Raw genomic sequence first — 24,589 nt, forward strand, 5'->3', positions numbered from 1 at the left:
CCCTTCTTTCATAAAAACTTGTGTTAAACAAACTTTTACTTGAGTGGGAGCAGCCTTAAAAAGAGTTCCGTGATCTTCCACACAGGGCAAAAATAAATTGACGTGGAATGTGACGAGAATAGACTTCAAAGTGCAAATGATGAAAAAATAGACTTTTTTCTTTTCAGATGGTGTGGAGATACAGAAGGGCACAATCACATTACACATTACATTATCAAAATACTTTTTTTTCTGAGATGACTTTAAGAAAATGTCTGGATAATTACACCCTTGTTTTTGTAAGATATGTGCAATAACTTGCACGCAGTCATATGCTGCAATTATGCAGAGCAGTAAAAAAGTTTCAAAACAAGTTCTCTGGAGCTCAACCATGTAAACAACCTCTAATTAATTATTCAACTCAGAGACGTGGTTCATTGCACATGAAGATGCTTAAAGGTAACACATGATATTGAAAACTAGTCTTTTAGTCACTTTACTTTAGATCTTTTGCTAGAAGAGCTGGGTTGTTGTGTGTTCTGTCTATGACATTGCATCACACACAGTTTCTATCTCGTAGAGTATCCTGTGTTATGTAGAAACTTTGGACATCAACCAGCTTCACTGATGAAATGCCTTCAAGGGAACATTAATGAGAAATTTTCTGATAATACAAACCCATTTCCCTTGCAGCCAACACAATATCAACAGTTCATGCTGTGAATATAGACCTTGTTGCATTTTCTCAAGGAGCAGAGTAATTTTTTTTTTCTCTGGCTACATTTGAAATACAAAGAGGTGAAAATGGTACCATCAAAATGTAAAAAGCTAAAAATAAAAACATTGAAAATGGTTTCCACGGTTGCATGATATGGAATACAAACAAAATATACAATACAAAAATGATAATACAGTGTCATCTGGCAGGAATGGAGTATGGCATATAAACAAAAATAGAACATTCTTTAAGACACCTAATTTACATATAACATTTGGTTTATTCAAATGTAATAAAAAATGGATGGTTTAAATGGTACTTCGGTAAGGACTTTTCCCTATTACTCATTATGCTTACATTCATACATTCAAACTATAATTAAATAGATTGCAAACCCTCTGATTCCTACAAAATTCTTTGGTAATCCAAGTTTCAAATGGCCTGTCTGTAATTTAAGTTTTAATACAAAAGGGACCTTTTTGTATTTAAACTTTTGTTAAAATTTAACATAAAGTTCACAAACTGACATACTTTGGAGCTTGCTTTGCTACTATTATATCAACTAATTTTTCAGTCTCTACTCAACAGTTAGTTTGAACCAGCTGCTGTTGACACAATTATGCATAGGTCAGAACTAAGATAAACCACTAGTATCTGCTTAACCTCCAAGAAACATGTTCACCAGAGATAAACAAGAGATATACAAGTCAAGCATATAATCATACATTATCCAACTGAATTTAGTTTCTTCACTTTTAAGCAGCCTCCCTCAGAAGCCCAAAAAATATCTTTTTATTGTAATACATAGTGGGAATCTTCCCAGATCCCCCTAAACCATACAGATTGTCATTTTAACTCTTAGAATAAGGGTACTCTGTTATCAATACACAGTTAAATGTGTCAGAGAGGAGACATCTGTTGTCCTTAAACGTAGGCACAAAAGGTATGCAGAAACAATGATGTACATGTCCATTAGTTAGTTTGCTGTAGTATGAGTTTTTCGCTGCATTCATAGATGAAAATTTTGATTCCATTGCCTGCTTTTGATGTGTCACTGACTTTACAATTATTGGTGTTACTTGGTAGTTTAATATGATGATTTGAAGATAAATCCTTGGATGCATTGGGACACATCCTCAGTGATGTTCCTGAGGTCATCGGGAATTTGGGTCTTTCAACATCATACACCTTCGCTCAGGTGACCAATCCAGGGTTGATGAGACCCTGGCTTGTGTCCCAGCAGCATTCATCACTCCTACTGATCCAAAGCCATCTGGAGACCCTCTCTGCAGCCTCCATGGTTTACTTGATGGCTTCCCTGTTGATGCCAAGTAGAGTGGTAACTCCAAGCCTTAAAAACTTACTTGGTAGGCCAGACTTGTCTACTGTGGGGATCAGACCCTGGCCTGTGTCCCAGCCGCTGGATAACTCCCTCTGATCCAACGCTATCTGGAGGCCCTCTCTGCAGCTTCCATGATGGACTTGATGGTTTTCCTTTTTGCAGCCTCAGTGATGCCAAGTAGAGTGGAGCCCTTGTACATTGAGTGGACAGCAAAGCCTCTACAACCACTTCAATGGAATCACAGCGTGCCTCCCAGCTGCTCCTCAGGCACTGCTCCACCAGCTCCTGGTAGTTGGACTGCTTCTGCTCATTTGCCTTTCCATACTGTCCTCCTAGGGAACTGTAAGCTCTATAAGGAGCACCTGTTTTGAGGAGCGCCACATCTGGGCTCAATTAAGTTGTCATAACATGGTCCAGGAACTTGAGTTGCCTCCCCAAATTGACTCGCAGCTCCCAGTCCGACACAGCAGTGAGCAGACTGGCTGCTGACCGGGGCTGCGGCTGCGGTCGCTCACCCACCCTGACAAAGGCAATGTACCTCTGGCCATGGACATGCTTGTTGTTTGCCACGACTTTGGAGATTACCTCTTCAACTGTCTTCAGCACCTGGTTGTGTGACAAGGGGTAGTTGCCCTCCCCCAATGCTTTTGGGCAGCTGCTGAGGATTTGCTGACAGTTCATGCTGTGACCTGTGTGCCCTTTCCCAGGGCACACAGGGAAAGGGCCCTTGTGTGCCCTTTCCCAGGGCACACAGGACATGCTAGAGAATCACTCTTGCCAGACATGGAGATTTGCTGGGCTAGGTAAGACATCATACACCGCTTAGGCCATGAACTTGATCAACTGGAGTTCTGCCTGCCAGATATCAGTCCAGGATATCTTCCTCTTCAGCGCACCCTCCCACCTTGTCCCTACTCTCGGCTGCCGCATACCCACCATTCTGCTGGTCTGTTCCTCCTTTACAACTCTCCACACCTCCTCCAGGACTAGATGGCGTCTGTCCCTGCCATGGGCCTTACCATGTTTTCGATGCATGGGAAGAATGCTGGTGTTGGGCTTCCACGAGGTAGAATGAAAATGTATTTCTTAGTTCACTCAGTCTTATACTCATGGTTCTCACCATCAGAATTTCCTTTCATTGCATAGGCTAGTTTGGAACATGCAATTCACTTATTCAGCCTGACCTCTGACAATGAGCTCTCTAACGGTGGTTACAAATGGTTTAAGGAGGAGACAAGTGAGGTGATGTGATACTATTGTGTCGCTGAGGCTGCATAAAAAACGTTGTTCCTGGTCCCCATTGAATTGTGTTTTTGTCCAGATCCGCAGCAGTGTCTGCCTATTGAGTATTTGGGCTTTAATATACATATGAAACCTCAGACGTAGCTTTTAGTACTCAGTTTTTTCAGACTCCCATCCTTCACATGCATTCAATATAACTGGTGTGACTAACTCATCAGGAAGATCTAATATAATATCTACACGTAAATCAAATTAGTTACTAATAAGGGCAAAGATAGCTCAGTAAAGCATAGCATTCAATTGTTAATTTTTAATTGTGCAAATGGGACACTGTTCATACTCTGCTATCAACAAATCTTGATTGATTACTTGGTAGTTTTGGTTTTGGTTTTCTTTTCTTTTTTTCTTTTTTTGCAGGGGTATACTAGCTGAAACTCTGATAATAATATATTTTAAAGCCACCTGACATGATAGATGAGACAGTCCACCCTGTAGGATATTACCATTTTTCTGCAGGGCCTCCTTTTGTCCATCTCTCTCTCAGCCTGGTTCTTGAATTCCATAAATACTGAAAGAGCGGCACCCTTTTAAAGTTTGCTCAATTTTAACCTTGTCTTGACAGAACATTTTTGTTGTTCCTTTTCCCCCCTGCAGACAGCACATTTTGCATTGGAGCTGGTTTTGTGACAGGGACACATTCATCATGTAATAAAGTGATGCAAGCTGTTCAAAATGCCAAAATGAAACTCAGCGACTATGAGTCCTGTAAAGTAGTGAAGAGGAATTGTAGCTATTTCAGGGTTGTTTCTTTGGCTGCACTGCCAATGATGTCCTGTTAGAGACACAAATGATTAACTCTCGCTGGTACCAATTCAGTGTGTGTGTGTGTGTGTGTGTGTGTGTGTGTGCGTGCGTGCGTGTGTGTGTGTGTGTACTATCGAGAGAAAGGGTTGAAAAGAGAATTCATATTTTCTGTAATACTGAAGAGGAAATCTTGATCTTAATCTTATCTTAGTTAATATTTCTACAGAACAGCAACTATAAAAAATATTAATGAATATTTATTATTCCTTTATACTGAGCTCATTTTCATATCTCTACATTTGCTTTTCTACATATACATGTCTTGTAGCACTTCTGCTGAGCTTAATGTCCTCAGCCTATAAAGACCCATATAAAAATACAAACAACATTCAGTATAACCCCAATATTTTCAGAAACATGTTATTTGAAGACGCATGTGTGTAAAATAAAGACAAGAATGCATTTATAGGCCCAGATGTTTTTAATTGCATATGAGCAGGTTGCAAGCATGATGAAAAATCAAGTCATTTCTCTGTGTATTCTTTTACAGTGTTTTACTGCCATCTATTGTTAAGGTACAAGACAACTATTATTTACACAATGAGTCTTGAACATATCAGAGTTACAGTTAATACTTGACAAATCATTTAGTAAGTTTAGCATTAGAAGCTTTCATCCGTCACTTACTCTGTGACTTGTTGCAGATCCTCAATACATGATTTCTGCAGCAAAGCATTAAAAAAAAAAAAAAAAAATACTATACACTAAGCCTGGAATACCAAATATTAAAACGTCAATTAACTAAAAGTCACAACAGTGTGACATAAATTTATGATAGAAAGTGGCAAAGTGGATATCTGTTGATGTGAAAGTATCAATGAGTATTGCTATTACTTTCAAAAGTCAGTTTCATGCAAGAAAATTATTTTCTCAAGCAGAGTGACTTGATTGCCTAAAAGTGTAATAGACAGCTACATTATCTCCCTTTAATTACACTGAGTACAGTAACGTTTGTGGCGATCTCTCCTTGCCCAGCATGAATTAAAGTGGTTATTACAGTAAAACATAATCGGTTGCCTTTCATAGGTTCTGCAGCCAATAGTTTGGGTTGAAATGGCAACTACTGCCACAAATGGCTTTCAGAGGTCAAGTTGATCAAAATTTAGAAGGTTGTTGCCTTCAGACCAAGCGGGATGCTGTGCCCCATCCATCTCTGAGGCGACTTCGTTGCCACTTGCCAGTCTGTGACTGCCCCCACCAATGGTAGCATCACAATCAGGGCACTGTCGACTCTCCATAGCCCCTCCACACTCTGTTATAAGATAGACATGGCCATTAGGACATTTGTGCCAGTGTCCAGGAGGCATTTTCATAGCTGAGATGATCATCTCTCTCTCCTCCTCACTGATCCCCAAACCTGTGAGTGGAAACTTTTGGTTCAGCTCATTCATGGTTTCTTTCACTCTTTGTTCATCCTGCTCAGTGAATTGGCCAGACTTTTCCAAAATTTCTTTTATTGTGTTTACCTCGGACTGAATTACATCACTTTCACCTCTCTTGTCTGCCTTATGACAACGGACGTTGAGTTCAGCGAGGAAGGTGAGTCTCCGTAACTGTCTCTGCAAATCAAAGACCTGCTGGTCCGTGAATTTTTGGTATTGGTTATTGAGCCAGAGCACAAACTCTGCAACATTCCTCTTAAACTTGTAGCCTCGCAAGAATGTCATGTCTTCTCTTTTAATCTTTAGTAGCTTTGCAACTCTTATCAGGAAATCCATCTTGTTTTCCAGGATCCACAGGTCGTTTGCCGTGAGATAGCGCTGTTCCAGTTTGTCATTGATTTGCAAATATTCGTCTTGCTGATGCATTTCAAACATGTCAATGTTTTCCTTCCACTTTTCTTGAAGAGCCTTCCTGTGCTTTTCAAAATCTGCCTGATGTCCATTTATCTTCACCTTTACCATCTCTATCTCGGCCAGCCTGCGATTGATGTGAGATCCATAGCGTAGATTCTTGCGGATTGGAGTTCGACACTTGGGACATTCCTTTAGTGTTATGGCCACATCTTCTTCATTTGCCTGCTGATTTTCATCCATCCCCATGTACTTATCCATGGCTGTGAATTCAATTATATGTCCACAGTCCTCTAGCTGAATAAAGTGAGCCTCAGGGTCATCCTCAGTTCCAAAGAAAATCTCTGTGACCTCATTGTGATTACAAATGCGACATTTGCTTGGACATTTGTCTCCACACAGACCTATGCACGGGTGGCCGCAATCCAGGATCTTGGCACAAGGTTGGATGCATGGTGGACGATCGCATGACTCATGGCAAAGCTTACTGCATCTTTGGTGAGGGCACTGCCAGGCGCAGGGCTCAATGCATGGAGCACAGGGCTGCCCACATGGCTTCATACATCTACTGTGGATGCAGCAATTCTCACATGGTCTCTGACAGGGGGGGCAATCACGAGTGCAAGGCTCCCTGCACTTGTGAGAGCAAATTAGGAGACGCTCACACTGGTGAAAACATGGGAAATGGAAGCGTCCCTGATAACACTTCCCACAGTCGCCGTGACAGGTATGGCCGCATTTTAGCTGATGATCACATGGGGTCTTACATTCAAGTTCCTCTATCTTTGTTTTGTAAAAGCAAGCATCTTGCTGGACATGGCCGCACTTTAGCTCTAAAGTGACCTTCACCTTGCACTTACTTATGCATGGTTCCCCGCAGATTGAATCACATGGATGTCCACACCTGAGAACTTTCTGGCAAGGCTCCTGGCATGCAAATGTATTTGGGTCCTGGTGGCAAGGAACCATCTGTGTGTGTTGACACTTCGGTATGATCTTCTCAACCTTCACTGGACATTTCTTTGGGCATGCTCTATGGCACACAAGTGTGCACCTGTGTCCCTGATCACATAAAATCTTATGGCACTCCTTGCCACACTTGTACTCTTTGTGCTCAGGGTCGTAGGGGTGGCAGACTCTTGAGCAAACATGGCCACAATCCAAACGGAACTGGCAGGGCTGAGTGCAGCCACCCTCAGGGGCTTGTTTGAAGTCTTCAGCACAAGACGCTTTTATCTGTCGATTTGGATGATTCTGACAGCACAGGGTCAGAGCCTTCCCAGCCTGGTTGTTCTCCCTCAAAGTGTGTAAGATGTTGCTCCACAGTTTGATTTGGCCCAGTAATGCACTGTTGCCCACACAGTAGAGACCTTTCTTGGCACGTGACAAGGCTACACAGACGCGATTGGGGATGTTCAAAAAGCCAACTTTACCCTGCATGTTGCTGCGGACCAGAGACAACAAAACAATGTCATTCTCTTCTCCCTGGTACTTGTCTACTACATGCACTTTGACCCCAGAGAACTGGCTGGCAGGCATAAGTTTACGCAGACAGTAGAGCTGGCCAGTATAGGTCGTAAGGATGGTAATTTGCTCTGGTTTGTAGCCCTGAAAGAGAAGATAGCGGCAGAGAGCGACTACAAACATGGCCTCATGCTGGTTCTGATGGCTTCTCCCATCTTTGATCTCTTCTTCTGGGTGGTTGTGCTCCACAAAGAATAAATTGGTATTAAGGCCCTGTAAGACAGCATTTAATAAAAAAATTATTATAAGTTATTCTTTGATATTTTTCATATTATTTTGAATTCAGTATTCTTAATCCTTAAGATTACATTGCCCAACCTTGATTCAAAATGTATTTAAAAGTCTAAGAGACCATGCAGATACTTTTGTATCCATGCAGGCAAGTAAACAGATATTCACTGCTATGAAAAACAGGCAGAATGGAGATGCAGCAGGGGAACAAATACAAAACACACCATGACGTTGTCATAGTCAAACACAGAGGGATGGTTTTCCAGCTCTGTGTAGATGTGTGGGGTCAGAAGACGGGCAATTTCTGGCCTCATACGATGCTGAAGAACAAACAAAAACAATAACATGGTTTAAACATAGACAATCACATAAAGATACAGAGGCATGCATGCATCTACTAACATACACACAAACGTACCAATTCAAGTATAATGCATTCAACTTGTCTTTAATTGCATCATCTAAAGACTTCTACGTTTTACTGAGTGATAGGTCCTGCAATAAGATGAAAAAAATTAAAAGATACAGAAATGCAAACCTGGTAGTTGAGCCTGACAAAAGGAAGTCCCATCTTCACCAGCCTTTCAAACATGGACATATCCAGGTTGAAGTTCTTAGCAAGTTCATATACGGTGGCACTGGGGTGCAGCTAAAGGAGAAATCACATGTTCATCAAATGCTCTAAACACATAAGTTTTCATGAATTATTGTTTAAGAACAGTAACAATTAATGGCTTAGTTTTTTTTGTACAAAGTCAGAACTTGTGGTCTTCTTGTGGCCTGAGAGCTAGAAATATGCTTTTATTAGCAATATGGCAATTTCATGCAAGTTTTGTCATCTTTCTAAACCTTTTTTAAATCTTTAGAGAGCATGTGATATGAATTTGTGTACCTGTAAATTGAAGCTTGCTTATTTCCAGCTTTTGCCTTATTCCATCCAACTTGGAAGATATACTGTTCTAGATTTACATATCTAAGTGTTCTAAAGTGTCCAAGATCATAACCATGTCAAGTGAGGAACAGAGTGATGACTTTCACGGTCACATGCTTGGAATGAAAAGACTATTTGCAGTTATGTAAATGCTAGTGAACATTTATTACACAGTTCCTTGACACAGGTGGAGGGAACTATCTATACAGTAGAAAGCCTAGAAGGGATAAACAATATTCTACTATGGGTTTCTGTTTTCGGGTGACTGGATGGGAATACAGAATATATGCAAATGCACTTTAACTTTCTTTTGCTGTCCTGTTAAGTTTTTCACTGTTTTGCCTGTATGTGTGTGTGGGTTTGTGTGTGTATCTAATTTAGCTAGAGGACAGAGTGTGATTGTGCATGTATGTGGGAGGGGTGAGGGGGAGGCAAGACAAATTCTAATATAAATGTGAAGCATTGTGTTCTGCTCGATTCAACACCAAACCTGTGATTAATGAACACCACAAAAATGCCAAAGCTTATTTTACTCGAAAAGTGTGATCTATCCACTCCGATTACATGCACACATTTAAGTTTGGCTTCCACAAAAACAAAGTGCTTGTTCATAGAGTTGAAATAAATACTATCAAATAGCTTTAAACCTGTGAAAAAACACAGAATACCCCATGTTCATGCCATCAGAATAACGTATCTTGGTTGCTTTTTATATGTCTATTTTTTAACCACACCTGTACTAATTTAATTGTTCAGTAGTTTAAATTAATAAATCAGATATACTTTAATATTGCTTTATTTATTTTATACTTGAAGTCAATATGTATCTGGAACATTAAATTGGACCCACTCGTACTAAAAAGTGAAGGGAGCCTGAGGTACAGTGGTGAATGACTTTTATATTAATCTGATGTACCTGTACGAAAATGGCTGTTGATTTCCACACCTGAGTTACGATATAAGGAATTTTTAAGTCAAACCCTACTTTAAATCCCATTCTTATGCTTTCTGAACCTTCAGTACCACTGTAAGGAAGTCAGGTTTGTTTGTAGCGTCAAATACATGCATAAATTCATGCATAAACAGAGTACAATGAGCAAATATTAGGAGAAAAGCAGACAGAAGTTACACAACAAGAGGAGATCAGGACAGAATATTGAGATGTGTGATAGAACTATGTGTAGTTGTGAGCGCATGCTGCAGATTGCTAGACAGGCTGCCTGGCCATATGTCCTTGGCAGGCCCTGACAAGTTGTTGTAATAGTCTACTGATGTCCAGCATATCACTCCTTACTCTTCTCTTGTAATGTCTGGCATGGGGTGTTTTATTTTTTTTTCCTCGTGTATGTAAATAGGGTAATTTCAGTCAGAGGGATGATGGACTATTCAAATACACTGGCACACTAATAGTCACGCAGAGCGTAAGGAGATTCAGGCCCACCAAGAGTTTAGGAAACATTGGGCTATCCGTGTGTGAGAGCTCTTACCTGCTGGTGGTCTCCGATGAGGATGAGGTGTTGGCATGCTTGGCTCAGTGTAGTGATGGTGTGGGCCTCGAGAACCTCTGCAGCCTCTTCTACAATCACCAGACGTGGACGCACTTCCTGCAGAGCTGTACGGAACTTCGCTGCCCCTGTTGTTGTCATGCCAATAACCTAATGGACAAGATATCGGTTTATTTACACACATTATTAGCTTATCACGTCTGATTATTTTAGGATTAATTTTATTACCATAACCAGTCAGATTGCTGCCTACCCTTACAAATGCAGTACTGCTAATTTGAATACTAGCCTATTTAATGGTGTTATGACTTTTTCAGAGGTTTTGCCACTAGACTATAGCAGTGGCTTCCTTTGTTCCACATTTTGCCCCACAGTTAATTTTCTCCTTAAAATTTTAAAAAATACAAAATGTGTTATTTCACATGTTCAATTTCCCTAAATTCCACAATAGGTGTATATTTCACAGTCCTTCATTGAAGAAAAGTTCGACAATTTGTGAAAAACACTTACTTGCTGATTTGTTCAGAGTTTGATGAAAAGATTGATACTACTCTCACGTCTGTGCAGTACATAAGAAGCTACAGCCAGCGGTCGGTTAGTTTAGCTACTTTCCACCCAACTAGGACATATATTTGTATTTGCACATTACTTGTTAATTTGTAAATGTAATTTTTCATTGCTGGGAATACCATAAATAAGATTTGATTCTGGGGTAGAGGAAGAAACCTCAGAGATGCATATCGCAAAACCTGGGAAATACAACCAAAGCTATCTGCATGGATAGATACCATTATATCTAAGTCAGAAAAATTTGTTTTTATGTAATATAGTTGAGCTAACCCTGTAGTCAGCTATATCTGTTCAAAAACAAGACTGGTGTCTGTTAATCTGTTAACGTCCCCCTTGACATCTGATAATACAACAATGTATTATCAAATACTAAACACATTAAAATTCTACAGATTTAGTGTATTTCACAATTCCTTTAATTTAGACAGATTTAGCTGCTAAGAGATTTGCCTTAACAAGGATATATTGCAAGATCATTCAAAAGCAAACAAAAAAAATAAAAACAAAACACTGTTCCTCAATGACACTGTACCGTGGCTTCCTTGAGGAGACAGAGGCTCTCACGTCGTTTTACATCAGTCAATCTGTCCACCGCTTTCTGATAGGCCTGCTCAGACTCTAGGGCTTTGTTGCGAAGCTCTGCCCTGTAGTGTGCCACCCACAACCTGCAGACATAAAGTAAATTAATAATAGTAAAACACCACTGTGACAACTGACTCAATTATATGGAGACCTGGAGACGCTCATTATTTGTTCTGCATCTGGAAGTGTACTCGAAAGAAGAAAAAAAATCAAAAAACACCCTAAGTGTAGTTCATTTTAGCAAGACATATTATATCTGTCTTGAAAGGAAATTGCCCTATTTGTTAGTTTAAATGATAATTAAGAATATGTAAACATGAGACCTTACAGTCCTGTTTTCAAAGTGTGTCTTAGTTGTCTGAGGTGAGAAGATCCTCTGGGATACATTTTGCTGGTGATTAGTTGACTTAATGATACACACTGGGAATAGACCACTTCTAACAGACCGCGGTTGCTTGGGGGATGAGAGGAAGGAAGGAAGAAAAATGAAGAAGGAGGGAAGGAGGACAGATATGTAAGAAAGGTACTAGGAGAGGTGATGGAAAGGAAGAGATGAAAAAAGAATCACAGAAGAAGAAAAGTGACGCACAGACACAAACCTACCGATAGAGCCTCCATCTGTCTGGCCGACTGAGGGTCCAAACATCAAAAATGCTATCTGCTTCTTCTTCAGTCATAGCTGAACTCTTCCCCAGCTCTTTTCTGATTTTGTTCTTCATCTTTTTCTTCTGGTCCCGTTGTATCTGCATAGATCAGGACAGGATACACTTTCAACTTTAGACCCTCAGTTCATTAAGTCGGTACTTTGTTGTTCTTCAATTGAGATGGGATGGTCCGCTCTCTTAGTGTTTCAGCTCAAAATTACCATCAGTAAGTGGTCGTTTAATTTTTGTCAAGTATGAGGAGGAGCACAATGTAGTGTATTTAACTATGTTAGGGAGAAACTTTGAATGTTTGAAACATCAGTGATGGAGAAGCGGTATGATAATGGTGCAGCGTTGGTTTCTGAAGCTTCCGCAGGCATTTTAACAAGAGTCGCCACTGGAATCCAGCGTAACTGCTGTGGATTAAAACTGACCAAGGCAGCCCTATGCTGCAAACAGGCAAGCTACAAGCATTTCAGAGCCACTTTTCAATCCAACGGGCAATGAGTGGTACTCAAGAGATGTTTTTGCTGGTGAAGTGTTCCCTTTAAGCAATTAATTTAATTTAATTTAATTGCCTACTTTGCAGGTACCCTGTTGAGTATGTGAGCACTACTAATGTTATGGAGCAATTTTTTTTTTGAATGGGGGCCCACTCAAGCATGCATGTGTGCAAGCAGGTGACATGAGACACACACCTGCCAATGGCTTCGGGCTATTCCACTGACAGACAGTTGGTGGCAGTAATGTGCCAAGAAATGATGCAATCCGCCAACAAAGGCAGGGAAGACTGCTATCAAACAAAAAGCATGGATGAAAATAATGCATGTTATAAAGTCTTCCAAAAAAATTAGCTGTTTCAGATGTTTTGTGTGGAAGGACGTGCATTCAACACATTTGTTAGACCTCAGGGATACAGGTAATGCGTTTTGGTAAGAAAAAAGAACGTGTTTGTTTACAAAAAACTCCACAGGGTACCTTTAAGTACAGTGCAGCACCTGTAAAGGCATGGTTCTATTGGCCAGCTCTTAGGTTCACTATAAAAATGCTCTCTTTCAGTGGAGCGCCTCTCAGACCAATTTACCATTGTTCTAAATGAAAGAGTACTTGACCAAGGAATGAAAAAATGATCTCCACATGGAAAATCCCCTCTTAATTTTACCTCCCATCCTTCCTCGCTCTGCTCAGCCTCGGTTTCAGCTTTATCCAGGTTCATAGCCAGCATCAATCCTTCCACTACTCTGACAGCCCTCTCCGTGTTTCCCCTCTTTCTGCCATCTCTACCACCTCGGGGACCAATGTCGTCTTCAATAATCCGCTCTGCCTGGATCAGATCTGCCTCCTCTGCTATTTCAATGAGGTCCTCTTCATCCAACTCCATCGCTTCCTCTGCTGCTATATCTAACACATTGTAGTAGGAATCAGTATACGAAAGAGTTCATTCGCCCAGTACAAGAAATGTACAGAATGTTAGTTTTAATTGACAACTCATAAAGCTGCATGGAGCATAACACACGAGAGAAGAAAAGCTCTTAATACACAGAGAGATGGCATAAGAAGTGGGTGAGGGAACAGACAATATCAGTCCATATTCTGTATATTGTATTTACTGTACATTACATGATAAATGGTAAAATGTCATGGTTCATATCATTTTTAGTAACTGAAATAGTCTGGCTGATCTGGGGTATGACTATGTATCTTTGTTTAGCTACAAAATCCTGCTACGTCACTGAAGTTACATTTTCCATTTCAGCAAATATTTCACAGAAATCCAATTTTTTATTTATTTAAGTGAGGTTATTTCAAAAGTAATTATTCCAAATGAAATCCATTTGTCATGTTTTCTCAGCCATTTTTATCAATCTGTAATGGTCTTATGTGTCTGCTGGTTGACAAAGCCTTTGACTTCATTACTTCTTTGATAATGTAATGTTTTAACCTAGTCAGTCAACAACATTTTAACTGCATCCCAACAATACCAAGGTGAAACAAATTATAACTGTTATAACTGCTGAGAATAGTCCTAAACTTGTTTTTTTATTTGCTTGCTTAGAAAATGTAAAAGAGGAAATATTGTGTTGTTAAAATGATCCACTCTGACTAATACAGTTGAAATTTTGAGATGATGTTTACACATTGAAAGGAAGCTAATTATCAGATCCTCTTACATGGTTTCAGTGGAGCACCACTTGCAGTAAAAGTCTTACCTTCATTTCTATTTGCGTTCTCTGTCTCCCTCTGCAGGAAGATGGGGGAACCCAAACCCAACCAATCCATAATCAGACTGGGCTTCTTGTCACTCCAGGTCACGAAACCATCCTGCATCTACAAATCATTTCATACACACAAACTGATGAGATTGTCCGGTGTTCTGTCCGGTCTATCTCAGTTTACATATATACATTAAATGTTTATTTTTATTCAGTATGACTCACAGGTGGTAGGTGCAGACTGCTCCAATGTCTGTATGAAATGAACTTCTGTAAGTAGTTTTCACGCAGGATGCCTTTCAGAGAACACTCCAGCTTCATACTCTGATTCTCGATCTCCCTCTCCTCCTGACACAGCTGCTTGTAAATCTGTGAAACAGGTTATGAATACAGTGATTAGGTGGAGAAATCACACAAGAATGTGTGGTGATATGTTGGAACTTGTGCAGCTGTTTAAAGGGACAAGCATATGAATGTGTGACATAAAGATGACGTACAAAATGTGCAAAACACAAGATCAACATGAAAATAATAAAAGCTTTTAGTAGAATGTAATAGGCTAATAGGCTAAGGCTGCTATGCATGTGAGAAATAAATTGTTGATTAGCCTGAAGCACCAAGTTAAGTTCTAAGAGTCCCACTGTAGGTCAGGTATCATGAGCTCACCTCATTATATGCAACACGCAGGTGAGATGGCAGCGTACTTCTGAAGTTATGTGCGTGGGTCAGCTCCCTTAGACTGAAACGCTTCAGGATCTCACTGTTGCTGCGGCCTCCTACTCTTACAATGCCCTCTTTCAGAAATGTATGAATACCTTAGATTCACAGGCAAAAACAAAAGCACATCACATGCTGTAAAACACAAAGCTTCTTAGTCTTACATCATCCACTCCAGGGCACAAAATTTGCATAATAATAAAAATAATAATAGTTAGCTAAGACTTGAAATAGGTAACCTTGGCCCAGTATTGAACATTTCAGCATATAAACAGATGCAACTGCAAGGAATCATTATTTGTATTAGGAATAGATGCACCTCTTTTGTTGACAAGAGACCTGAACGTGTTTTTAAATCATTTGCCGAACCACTCAAACAATGTATAAAATATATGTTATTATTATGGACTGGCATCACCGCTTACCCTCAAGGAACTGATCCAGGGCATGGTTAGTGTAACACACTACCAGTATTGGACAATTGCCAGATTCATCTCCCCAAAGATCCTGATTGGTCAACAGAGCCTGCGCAATCTTAAGACCAACGTAGGTTTTTCCTGAGAAAATGGAGGAAGAAGAATAGCTTAAGTACTTTAGAAGGAAATTTTAACTTTGAAATTCTTTGGATTTTGTCATTTTAAAAAAGGTGTAAAATACATTTAACAGTTTCATTCATAAATGAATGATGTCATCCTTCCAACATCAGCTTTTCAACTCCTTACCGGTGCCAGGAGGTCCCTGTATGATGGCCAGCTCCTTCGTGAGGGCCAGCTTCAAGGCTTTCATCTGAGACTCATCCAGCCCCAACTCCTCCATTCTCGGCCAGGCCTCTGCCTCCAGGCTGTGAAAGGGCTGCATGCTTTCCTTATAGTCAGGTTCAGCAATAGATGACAGGTTATACATATCTCCTCTTTGGAGATAAGCTGGGGGTTGCACATCTGTGCTGCACTCCACAATGTACCTGCAAGTATTATGAATAGGACGAAATTTTTGCAGCTTTAATTAATAAATCATCATGAATATATTGTTTCCCCAAAAAAGTGGTCGGTTTGTTTTTGTCATTGAACGATAAATGTTAAAAAACGTAGTGTAACGATAGCACAAGTAGTAACCCCTGAGTGTACTGAATTAAGTCAGGGTGGATTTTATTGCATATGAATCAGTTTTTTTATTTTTTTTTAATTAAAAGGAAGAGTTTTCTATTTCTTTTTTGCAAAAGTTACACTGTCTTAAGTAAAAGCAACAGGCTTTTGGTTATGATAAATAAATGAGAACAGTGGGATAACTGGAGAATTAATCTCCAAATGCCCCCAGCTGACCCAGGGGTGTTAAACCAAGAGCTTCAAGCACAACAAGAGGAAAATTGATAGATGGAATGTGGAAATGTTTTTGATATATAAGCAGTTTATGCTACTGATAACTCCCATGTTGCAGTTCTGAAGGAAGCACTTTTATGTTGTTTAAATTAGTAATTCAGGAGAGAAAAGTCTGAGACAAATGGCCCACAAAGTGTCTCATATCAAACACTAGTTTGCGGTATCTGTGAAGGGAACTGGGAGTGCAGACAATCACAGAACTTTTGAACTCATCCATGCGTGATAGCTTTTTGGGAATACCACAGCGATATAATTAACTCGTGCCGATGAGGAGTGTGATTGCTGAGCTGGCTTTTTACAATTTCTCCCCCTGCTGCCCTTTGAAAAATTTTCAGAGCTTGTTTTTAAAAGTGCTGTGGGATTAAACTGTATTGTAACTATGACCTTGGCAGTAAAATCTGAAACTCCTCTGCAGCACACAAACACACACACACATACCTCTGGAAGGGCAGGTTGTCCTCCTGCTGGTCCTGTAGGCCCTCTAGGACATACCGATAGGCCTCAAAGTAGGCTGTGGTCTCCACCATGAGGAACAATTGATCTTTCTGTGGGATACAGTTTGTTTAGTTTAATTCTGCTTGTCTTGATTGTCTAGTTTGTTTAGTGGTGTTCTGTCACTGTACATATGTTTTAACTGTGACCTGTCTAGGCCTGGTTACCGTACATTAGATCAGTTATGTTTAATGTTGTACATGGTCCCTCACAAATAAAATAAATCAAATAAAAATAGTATATCCATTTCATATAAAACCATACTATATGCTGCATGATAGAAACTAATGTACAGCAGCCGTGCTGAAAGCATGTGTAAGCCTGATGGACATCTAAATACACTCAGTTACAAGTTTATTATGTACACCTAGCAAAAACTAATGCAGTATAACACAACAGGCCTGCAATAATTACTACCTTTATTAAGGTTATAATTTTAGGTTTCGTCAAAACCACTTTAGAGAGGTATCAACTTTATGGTCATTTTGGAGCCTGTAGGTTGTGCTGCTCTTGACTTGTGAGGAATTATTCTGGTAAGTTATTTTAATATTTTGTCCAACCCATTCATATCGGTGAGAGCAGACTAAAGTATAGAGGCTTCTCAGCACAGCATTTTAATTGGGTGCACATAATAAACTGCCGACCTAATGTACATTTCTTTGACGGCTTTTGTAGATAAGTGGCTGAAATTAGATCATCATTCTGTCCTCGAAGACAACTGTAGCACAAAATGTACTGCCCCACCTGAATGCTGGCCAACTTGAATCTGCTTTCTTCAGTAAAGGTAATCTGGACCTGTCCCTTCTGCAGGTCTTTGGGGTCCCGATCTGACACGGTGGCAAACAGGAAGCTCTCAAAATTATCACAGGACAGACAGACCAGGGAACCATAGAGCAGCCTCTTGGAATTCTGCCAGTGCACAAACTGTAGGAAGAATGGAGGAAATATATAAATAAAAATATAACATATAAAAATATAACAATATCTACAGTATATCTATAATTAAAAATATTATGTTAATATGTATAGTGACACAAGCTAATATATGTCTTTACGTTTGCTGTTTAAATAGCAAATAACCAGTATATGTTGTAAAGTGTCAATGCCACAATATGTGTTTGACTGGGTAGTCAAAAGTCATTTTTAACATTGAACTGTTGAAACATCAAACTCCATCTGTAGGCTGACCTTAAGTGGCTGAATGTCAAACTGGACTATGTAGGCAAGGCCAGTCTGCGTGCACTTCGGCACCACCAGTTGTGTGTCAAAATATACTAGGATATCATCAAAGCGTTTTTTCCTCAGTGGGTTATCAGTCCTTCCTATGTCCATCTGGTTCCGGAGCAACTGCTGGATCCCCTCACGGAGCGGCCGCACAAAGTCCTCTCTCAACAGCCGGAAGTGCGTGTCAAGGTAGAGGTGGGTGTTCGTGTAGCGCTGCGAGGTGAGGTTGGGTCTAAGGAAGGGCCTGTGGTCCTGCTGGAACTCCTCAGGAGTTGGGAAGATGGGTATGGTCCTGAAATTTTCCTGCTCTTCTTCACCTGGATTACAAATAATGGGAGTTTCTATAAAACTATGTGGCTGTTTTTTTGAAACACACCAAAATATGATATATGATATATATATATATATATATATATATATATATATATATATACAGCTCCGGAAAAAAATATCTCACCACTGCGAAATGATCGTTTTTTCTGATTTTACTATTTATGGTTATGCGTTTGAGTAAAATGAACATTTGTTTTATTCTATAAACTACTGACAACATTTCTCCCAAATTCCAAATAAAAATATTGTCCTTTAGAGCATTGATTTGCAGAACATGACAAATGGTCAAATTAACAAAAAAAGATGCAGTGTTCTCAGACTTCAAATAGTCCAAAGAAAACAAGTTCATAATCATTTTTAAACAACACAATACTCATGTTTTAACCAAGGAAGAGTTCAGAAATCAATATTTGGTGGACTAGCCTTGATTTTCAATCACAGCTTTCATGCGTCTTGGCATGCTCTCCAACAGTCTTTCACATTGCTGTTGGGTGACTTTATGCCACTCCTGGTGCAAAAATTCAAGCAGCTCAGCTTTGTTTGATGGCTTGCGACCATCCATCTTCCTCTTGATCACATTCCAGAGGTTTTCAATGGGGTTAAAGTCTGGAGATTGGGCTGGGCATGACAGGGTCTCAATCTGGTGGTCCTTCATACACACCTTGAATGACCTAGCTGTGTTGCATGGAGCATTTTCCTGCTGGAAAAACCAATCTTCAGAGTTGGGGAAGATTGTCAGAGCAGAAGGAGGCAAGTTTTCTTCCAGGATGACCTTGTACGTGGCTGGATTCATGCGTCCTTCGCAAAAACGCATCTGCCAGATTCCAGCCTTGCCGAAGCACCCCCAGATCATCACCGATCCTCCACCAAATTTCACAGTGGGTGCGAGACACTGTGGCTACTCCAGGTCTCCGTTTAATCATTAGACGGCCAGATGTTGGGCAAAGCTGAAAAAGGGACTCATCAGAGAAAATGACCTTACTCCTGTCCTCTATAGTCCAATCCTTATGGTCTTTTGCAAACCTCAGCTTGGCTCTTCTTTGCTTCTCACTGATAAATGGGCTTTTTTCTAGCTTTACACGACTTGAGCCCTGCCCCTAGGAGCCTGTTTTGAACCGTTCTCGCCGTGCACTTCACCCCAGCTGCCATTTGCCATTCTTTTTGTAGGTCACTTGATGTCATCCCACAGTTGCTGAGTGACATTCGAATGAGTTGACGGTCATCCCGGTCAGTGGAGAGTCGTTTTCGCCCTCTGCTAGTCTGTAGCTTTGTTGTCCCCAATGTCTGCTGCTTGACCTTGTTCTTATGAACCACCGTCTTAGAAATTTTAAGGATCTATCGCTCACTGCCAGTAAAGTCAGAATTGAACCCTTCTTTTCCCTCACTCAAAACTTGTCTTTTGGCATGGTCAATAGTTATTTTTTGATTCCAATTACTTTTGAGGTACTACTCTTATTGCCATCCAGCTGGTCTTATTGCAAGACCACAGGGGTTTTTATACTTTTCCTTGTTGAATAAGATTTGGCTCAGGTGATCACCTAATCAGTACTTCATTAAGTAGAATGAGGTGTATTTGTGTTGGAATTCAATAGACATTGGAATGGAATGGCTGTCATCCATGTAGAGATGCTGATTTCAGAAAAATTTGCAGTGGTCTCTTAATTTTTTTCCAGAGCTATGTACATATATATATATATATATATATAAAATTGCGCAGTGTCGGCTTGGGGGCAGAGTATGAAATAAAAATGTTTAAAAACGAAGATCCCTAAGAGGCCATTACCTGGGTTATTGCCACCGCTGGGTAGGAGTGCATAGGTGTCCCTGTCTGAGCGCAGGGTTCCCTCCCTGGATCTCTCCTGGAGGTGCCGGACTAGGCCCTGAAGACCCTCCAAAGCCTCCTCCATTTGATGCTGGATGTCCACTCCCGATGCCCTCAGGCTGTTAATGGAGGCTTGGATCAGCGTCAGTTGCAAAGTCACTGCCTGAACGGAGCTAGCAGGGAAGACACTGAGCACCTAAGAAGCAAATGTTGAGTGTAGTTGGTTAAAGCATATATTCAACTACAAGGTATTCAACTGCTAATTTAAGAGTTGTTAACAGAAAGAAGCACTATAAGGCTAAAATAAATTTCCAATTTTTTTCAAAGAAATAGTGAAAGATGGTTTGTTAAAGGCCTGAAAAATCTATTTTCTCAGTCAGATTTTTCATTCTTCTTCAGTTCAAAAAGAACTCAGAATTTTGTAAAAATATGCACATTGTTGCTTATTTCACATGAGAGATTTTTTGTGTTTTTTTCTGTTTCCCATTAGTTTGAAGTGGGTGGGCTTAGCTAGAAAAAGTTGATGTCACAGTTTTTGAGCATTAATCTTGTAGTATTTTTCATATTTTCCTTCATTATCCTTCAGGTGAATATACAAAGTGATTGGTTCTTCCATTCACTCCTTCATCTATTTACCTCTGAGAGAATAGCCAGGATGTTTTCCAGATGCTGAGGATACTGAGCCCTGCGGAGAGGGTTGAACTCTGACACCATGCCCACCAGATAGTGGGGCAGGATGGTGTGGAAGAAGCCTGAATCTTTTATCATCCCAGCCAAGTGCTGCAGAGAGCCTCTGTCTGTCCGGGATTTGAAGGCTTTACTCAGCACCAAGCAGAGGAGTTCCACCAGGTCCTGCCTCATTTTCGTGTCACGCAGGACCTCTTGTAAGGCAGGGTTAGAGGAGAGGGTAATGGCCACCACAGACGGGTCTTTTTCAGAGAGTTCCTCTAGCGTTTTATAGCCCAGGCGACGGCCCTGTGGTGCCCCAACTCTGCCTGTAGAATCTGATCTCCCTCCATTCCAGTCTTGTCTGTCTCTCGAACCATTTCTTCTCTCACCCCCTCTACCTCCTCTTCTATCCATACTATATCCTCCTCTCCTTACACCAATTTCTGCCATCCCCCATCTTGCTCCTTCTCTTTCATCTGCACCTTCTCCTCTATTTCCACCTCTCCCTCTCCCTCCTCCTCTCAGTCTCCCACCTCTTCCTGCATCTGCTGCTCCTCCTCCTCCTCCTCTGCCTCTCCAACGGATCCCTTCACCTCCATCTGTCTCCCCCCTTTCTAGCTGTGCTCTTCTTCTGCCCTCTTGTTCTCCCACCCTGTCTCCCTCTGCGCCTCCATGTGTGTTCTCATTTTGGCCAGTATCATTACCTGAGGGAAAAAAATTATATTCATACAGTCAGACTTTAAACATTAACAGCTTGGTTGCGAGACATGTGCTCAGGGTTTTAATTGATTGCTGTCTCATACTGTATAATTACCATTATTAGGTCCTCTTCTCCCATTTATTAAAGTCAGTCTTTCCATGGTCTTGCGTGTGTTAGTTGTTGAAATTTAGGCTGGTTGGTTGGTTCCTGAGTGACAAAGAGAAATTAGACAATGAATGCTGTTACAATTGTTAAAGAAAACCTTTCAAACATCATTTGGAACAATAAACGTCCAAGAATTAGGCTTTCCTTTTCATATTTACCAAATGACTTAGGTGGATTACAATTACCAAATCTTTTATGGCACTTCTGGTCAGCTGAAAATAGAGCAAGTATGTTTTACTTTGTTAAGGACCCCCATGCCCCAGCATGGGTAACAATTAAATCCCTGTCCATTATAGTTCCAATAAACTTGTATATGTATTCAAAAGATAAGAAAAGTTTACTTAAAGAAACTAAAAAACCCTTCCTGTAAAACACAACAATGATTTAGCAGAATGCTCTCACACATATTGGTAAGACACAACAGTTATCTCAATTTATGCCTGTTTTTGTTAATGATGACTTTCAGCCAGGCAGAGCAGACCCAGGCTTTAAATTTGGGCCCAGCAAAAGTATAGCTAAGGTGTCTGACCTTTATAACGGAAATACATTTTTGTCATTTGATGAACTTAAAACCACATACGGATTCCTAAAAAGCACTTCTTCAAACATCTTCAGTTCTGAAGTTTTATTATATCCACGCAGCGCAACAGTTAGGAGCTTACCCCTCTGCCGGTGACTTTACTATACAATCTGTTCGTAAACAAGACCAGGTCAAAACCTAGCATATGGCTGGACAACACTTGATCTGTTTGCTTCTCTCCTACCGTCTGTGCTCACATATACAGTGTTTTAATACAGCTGAATTCCCAATAAAGCTGTTCACATTTACGTGGTTTTTCTGTTTCTGGAACAATTATGAAATAGTGACTGAAAGGCGCCTCAGTAAAACTACATGTTAACCAGAAGTCACTTCCAAGTAGTGATGGAAATTCCGGCTCTTCTTTGTGAGCCAGTTTAGCTTAGCTCAGCTCAGGAGAAAGAGCCGGCTCTTTCAGCTCCCAACTTCATTTAGTGCCACTTCTGGCTTTTATAATTCAGCCAAATTTAGCAATGTTTTGACCTATGATTGGTATGTGTGCACGTACATCAATTAAATTATCCAATGTAATTATACTAAACCTAATTAACTCCATATTACCATTATTTTACATTATGTTTGGCACAAAAACACGAATATAAAAACAGCAAACACTATTACACATGTGCACTGAACATTTCCTTTATATTGAACGTTGTAAATTAGTGTTTCGCTACAAACACTAAACACAAACACCAAGTACATCTGGTCCTTGTGCACAAATGTATTTCACAATTCTAATGCTACTGTTAAGCCCATATCAAATAAAATAAATAATAAACTATCCAAAACACTAACCATTCTGGGCTCTGTAGACCACCATCCAAACAGTAAACACACACTCCAGATCACTACAATATAAATGGTTTGGCAGACAGCACATCACTCTGACTAGGTTGCATCCCTTTAATCCTAATATTCCCAACACATGCATTAAATGTAACCACCAGAAGCGATCTCTAGTTCACTGCATGTGGGCGTGCCCAAAGACAATCAGTTTTAGAAAAAAGGTCCTGGATCTGATCAGTGAGATTATTGGTAAAGAGGTGCTTCTTAATCCTAAATTGTGATTTTGTAACTTCAACCAACGTAAAGTCCCTGCTGGAATTTCTCAGTGGTTGAAGGAAATGACTTTTCACTTTGCTCTTGAAAAGGTAAGCTATTTCACTAAAAACAAACTTGATAAGGTTTAGAAAATGTTGATTTTTTAACAATTTCCTGGAACATAATGACATGCAAAATGATGGTTGGAATTAAATTGTTTAGTTTATGTTTGTTTGCCAGTGTTATTCATAATATTGTCCCTTTTTCTGTAAAAACCAACAAAGACATGTTTTTTTGTTTTTTTGTTTTTTTAAAGTGAAAGTGAAAACAGCACATGTGATCGCGATAACACAAGGATTTTAAGAATATGCAAATGTATGTATAAACCCATAAAAACCAGCATAGGAAAGCAGTGAGTGACATCTCACCCCTGAGAGGTGATTGTATTTGCACTGTTATGCACTGTTTCCTGTTACCACTATGATTTGCAAGGTTGCAGCAGTGTTGGGAGTCCGATAAAGGGGGATGATTTCACTGTTCGGAGCCTCTGAGGAAATGAAACAACCCTTCTGCTCGCCTGCCTCTCCGTTCTTAAGAGAATAAAAGTTATTCTGTGAGATATGCACCCGAATGCCCATAGCAGTAGTCGCACTCTACGTTTCCACTATCCTGATACTTTAATGGTAAAGTGTGACATATTTTATTCTAATACATCTTTTATTCCGGTGCTTTTTGAGAGCGCAGTCGGCTTGCGATTGCAATGACTTAACCCAAACGGGGAACACGCCCCCTACTGGAAACACGGGGGACTCTGCAATGGGAGTGTAGGTTTCTTTTTCGCTCGAAATCGGATCAGGGCTTTTGACCACAAAATGTCTTTGGTCACAAATCTGATGAAATAGCCGTTAGGCTAAGCAGGTTCTTACCCAACAAATTAGTAGATATGCAACGCCTTTTATTTCTTCTCATTTATCATTTATTCTATACTCTGAAATGTTTTCTATCCATTTGTTATTGTATACATTTCCTATTGATATCAGACCGGATCTTTGCTTACTCTCAGTCCTATGTTCAAGTCATATTTCCTAATAATTTACCCGGGTGCCTGCGCCTCCGGCCAATTCCTCCAAAGTAACGTACAGAGAGAGAGAGAGAGAGAGAGAGAGTGGAAGAACTTACGCAGACTGAAATCCACTTGACGCGGGTATTTCCAGCTACATTAAGGAGAGGAAGCGGGCCTGTGGGCTGTTATCGCAGCGCCCGTACCCCGGTAGTCTCGCTCCGTCCGCCACAGCTGCTTCGACGCACTGACTGCTCGGTTCGGGGAAGCTG

General features: G+C 40.3%; 1 protein-coding gene across 1 annotated transcript; it reads right to left on the reverse strand.

Moving 5' to 3' along the window:
• Positions 1-4,561: 4,561 nt before the first annotated feature.
• znfx1 (zinc finger, NFX1-type containing 1) lies at positions 4,562-24,586 on the reverse strand. Its single transcript, XM_040158808.1, has 19 exons — positions 24,437-24,586; positions 21,586-21,678; positions 20,739-21,475; positions 20,064-20,298; positions 17,912-18,264; positions 17,468-17,647; positions 16,670-16,776; positions 15,578-15,816; positions 15,281-15,412; positions 14,805-14,953; positions 14,364-14,507; positions 14,136-14,253; positions 13,088-13,326; positions 11,885-12,024; positions 11,232-11,364; positions 10,112-10,279; positions 8,232-8,342; positions 7,918-8,013; positions 4,562-7,675 (listed from the first exon to the last, which is right to left on the reverse strand). Exons 2-19 carry the CDS (start codon positions 21,629-21,631, stop codon positions 5,225-5,227), a joined length of 5,778 nt encoding a protein of 1,925 aa, XP_040014742.1. The 5' UTR covers positions 21,632-21,678; positions 24,437-24,586; the 3' UTR covers positions 4,562-5,224.
• Positions 24,587-24,589: the final 3 nt, after the last annotated feature.

Source organism: Xiphias gladius, chromosome 21, assembly GCF_016859285.1.
Source record: "Xiphias gladius isolate SHS-SW01 ecotype Sanya breed wild chromosome 21, ASM1685928v1, whole genome shotgun sequence".
NCBI lineage: Eukaryota > Metazoa > Chordata > Actinopteri > Istiophoriformes > Xiphiidae > Xiphias > Xiphias gladius.

Bases quoted from the DNA above. Each gene is read 5' to 3' on its own strand.
- znfx1 (XM_040158808.1), bottom strand. From the start codon at position 21,631: ATGGAAAGACTGACTTTAATAAATGGGAGAAGAGGACCTAATAATG. The intron at 15,817-16,669 runs GTATGTGTGTGT...TAATACTTGCAG, and splicing joins GACAACCTGCCCTTCCAGAG to GTACATTGTGGAGTGCAGCA. The intron at 8,343-10,111 runs GTAAGAGCTCTC...TTTCTCCTTTAG, and splicing joins TCATCGGAGACCACCAGCAG to CTGCACCCCAGTGCCACCGT.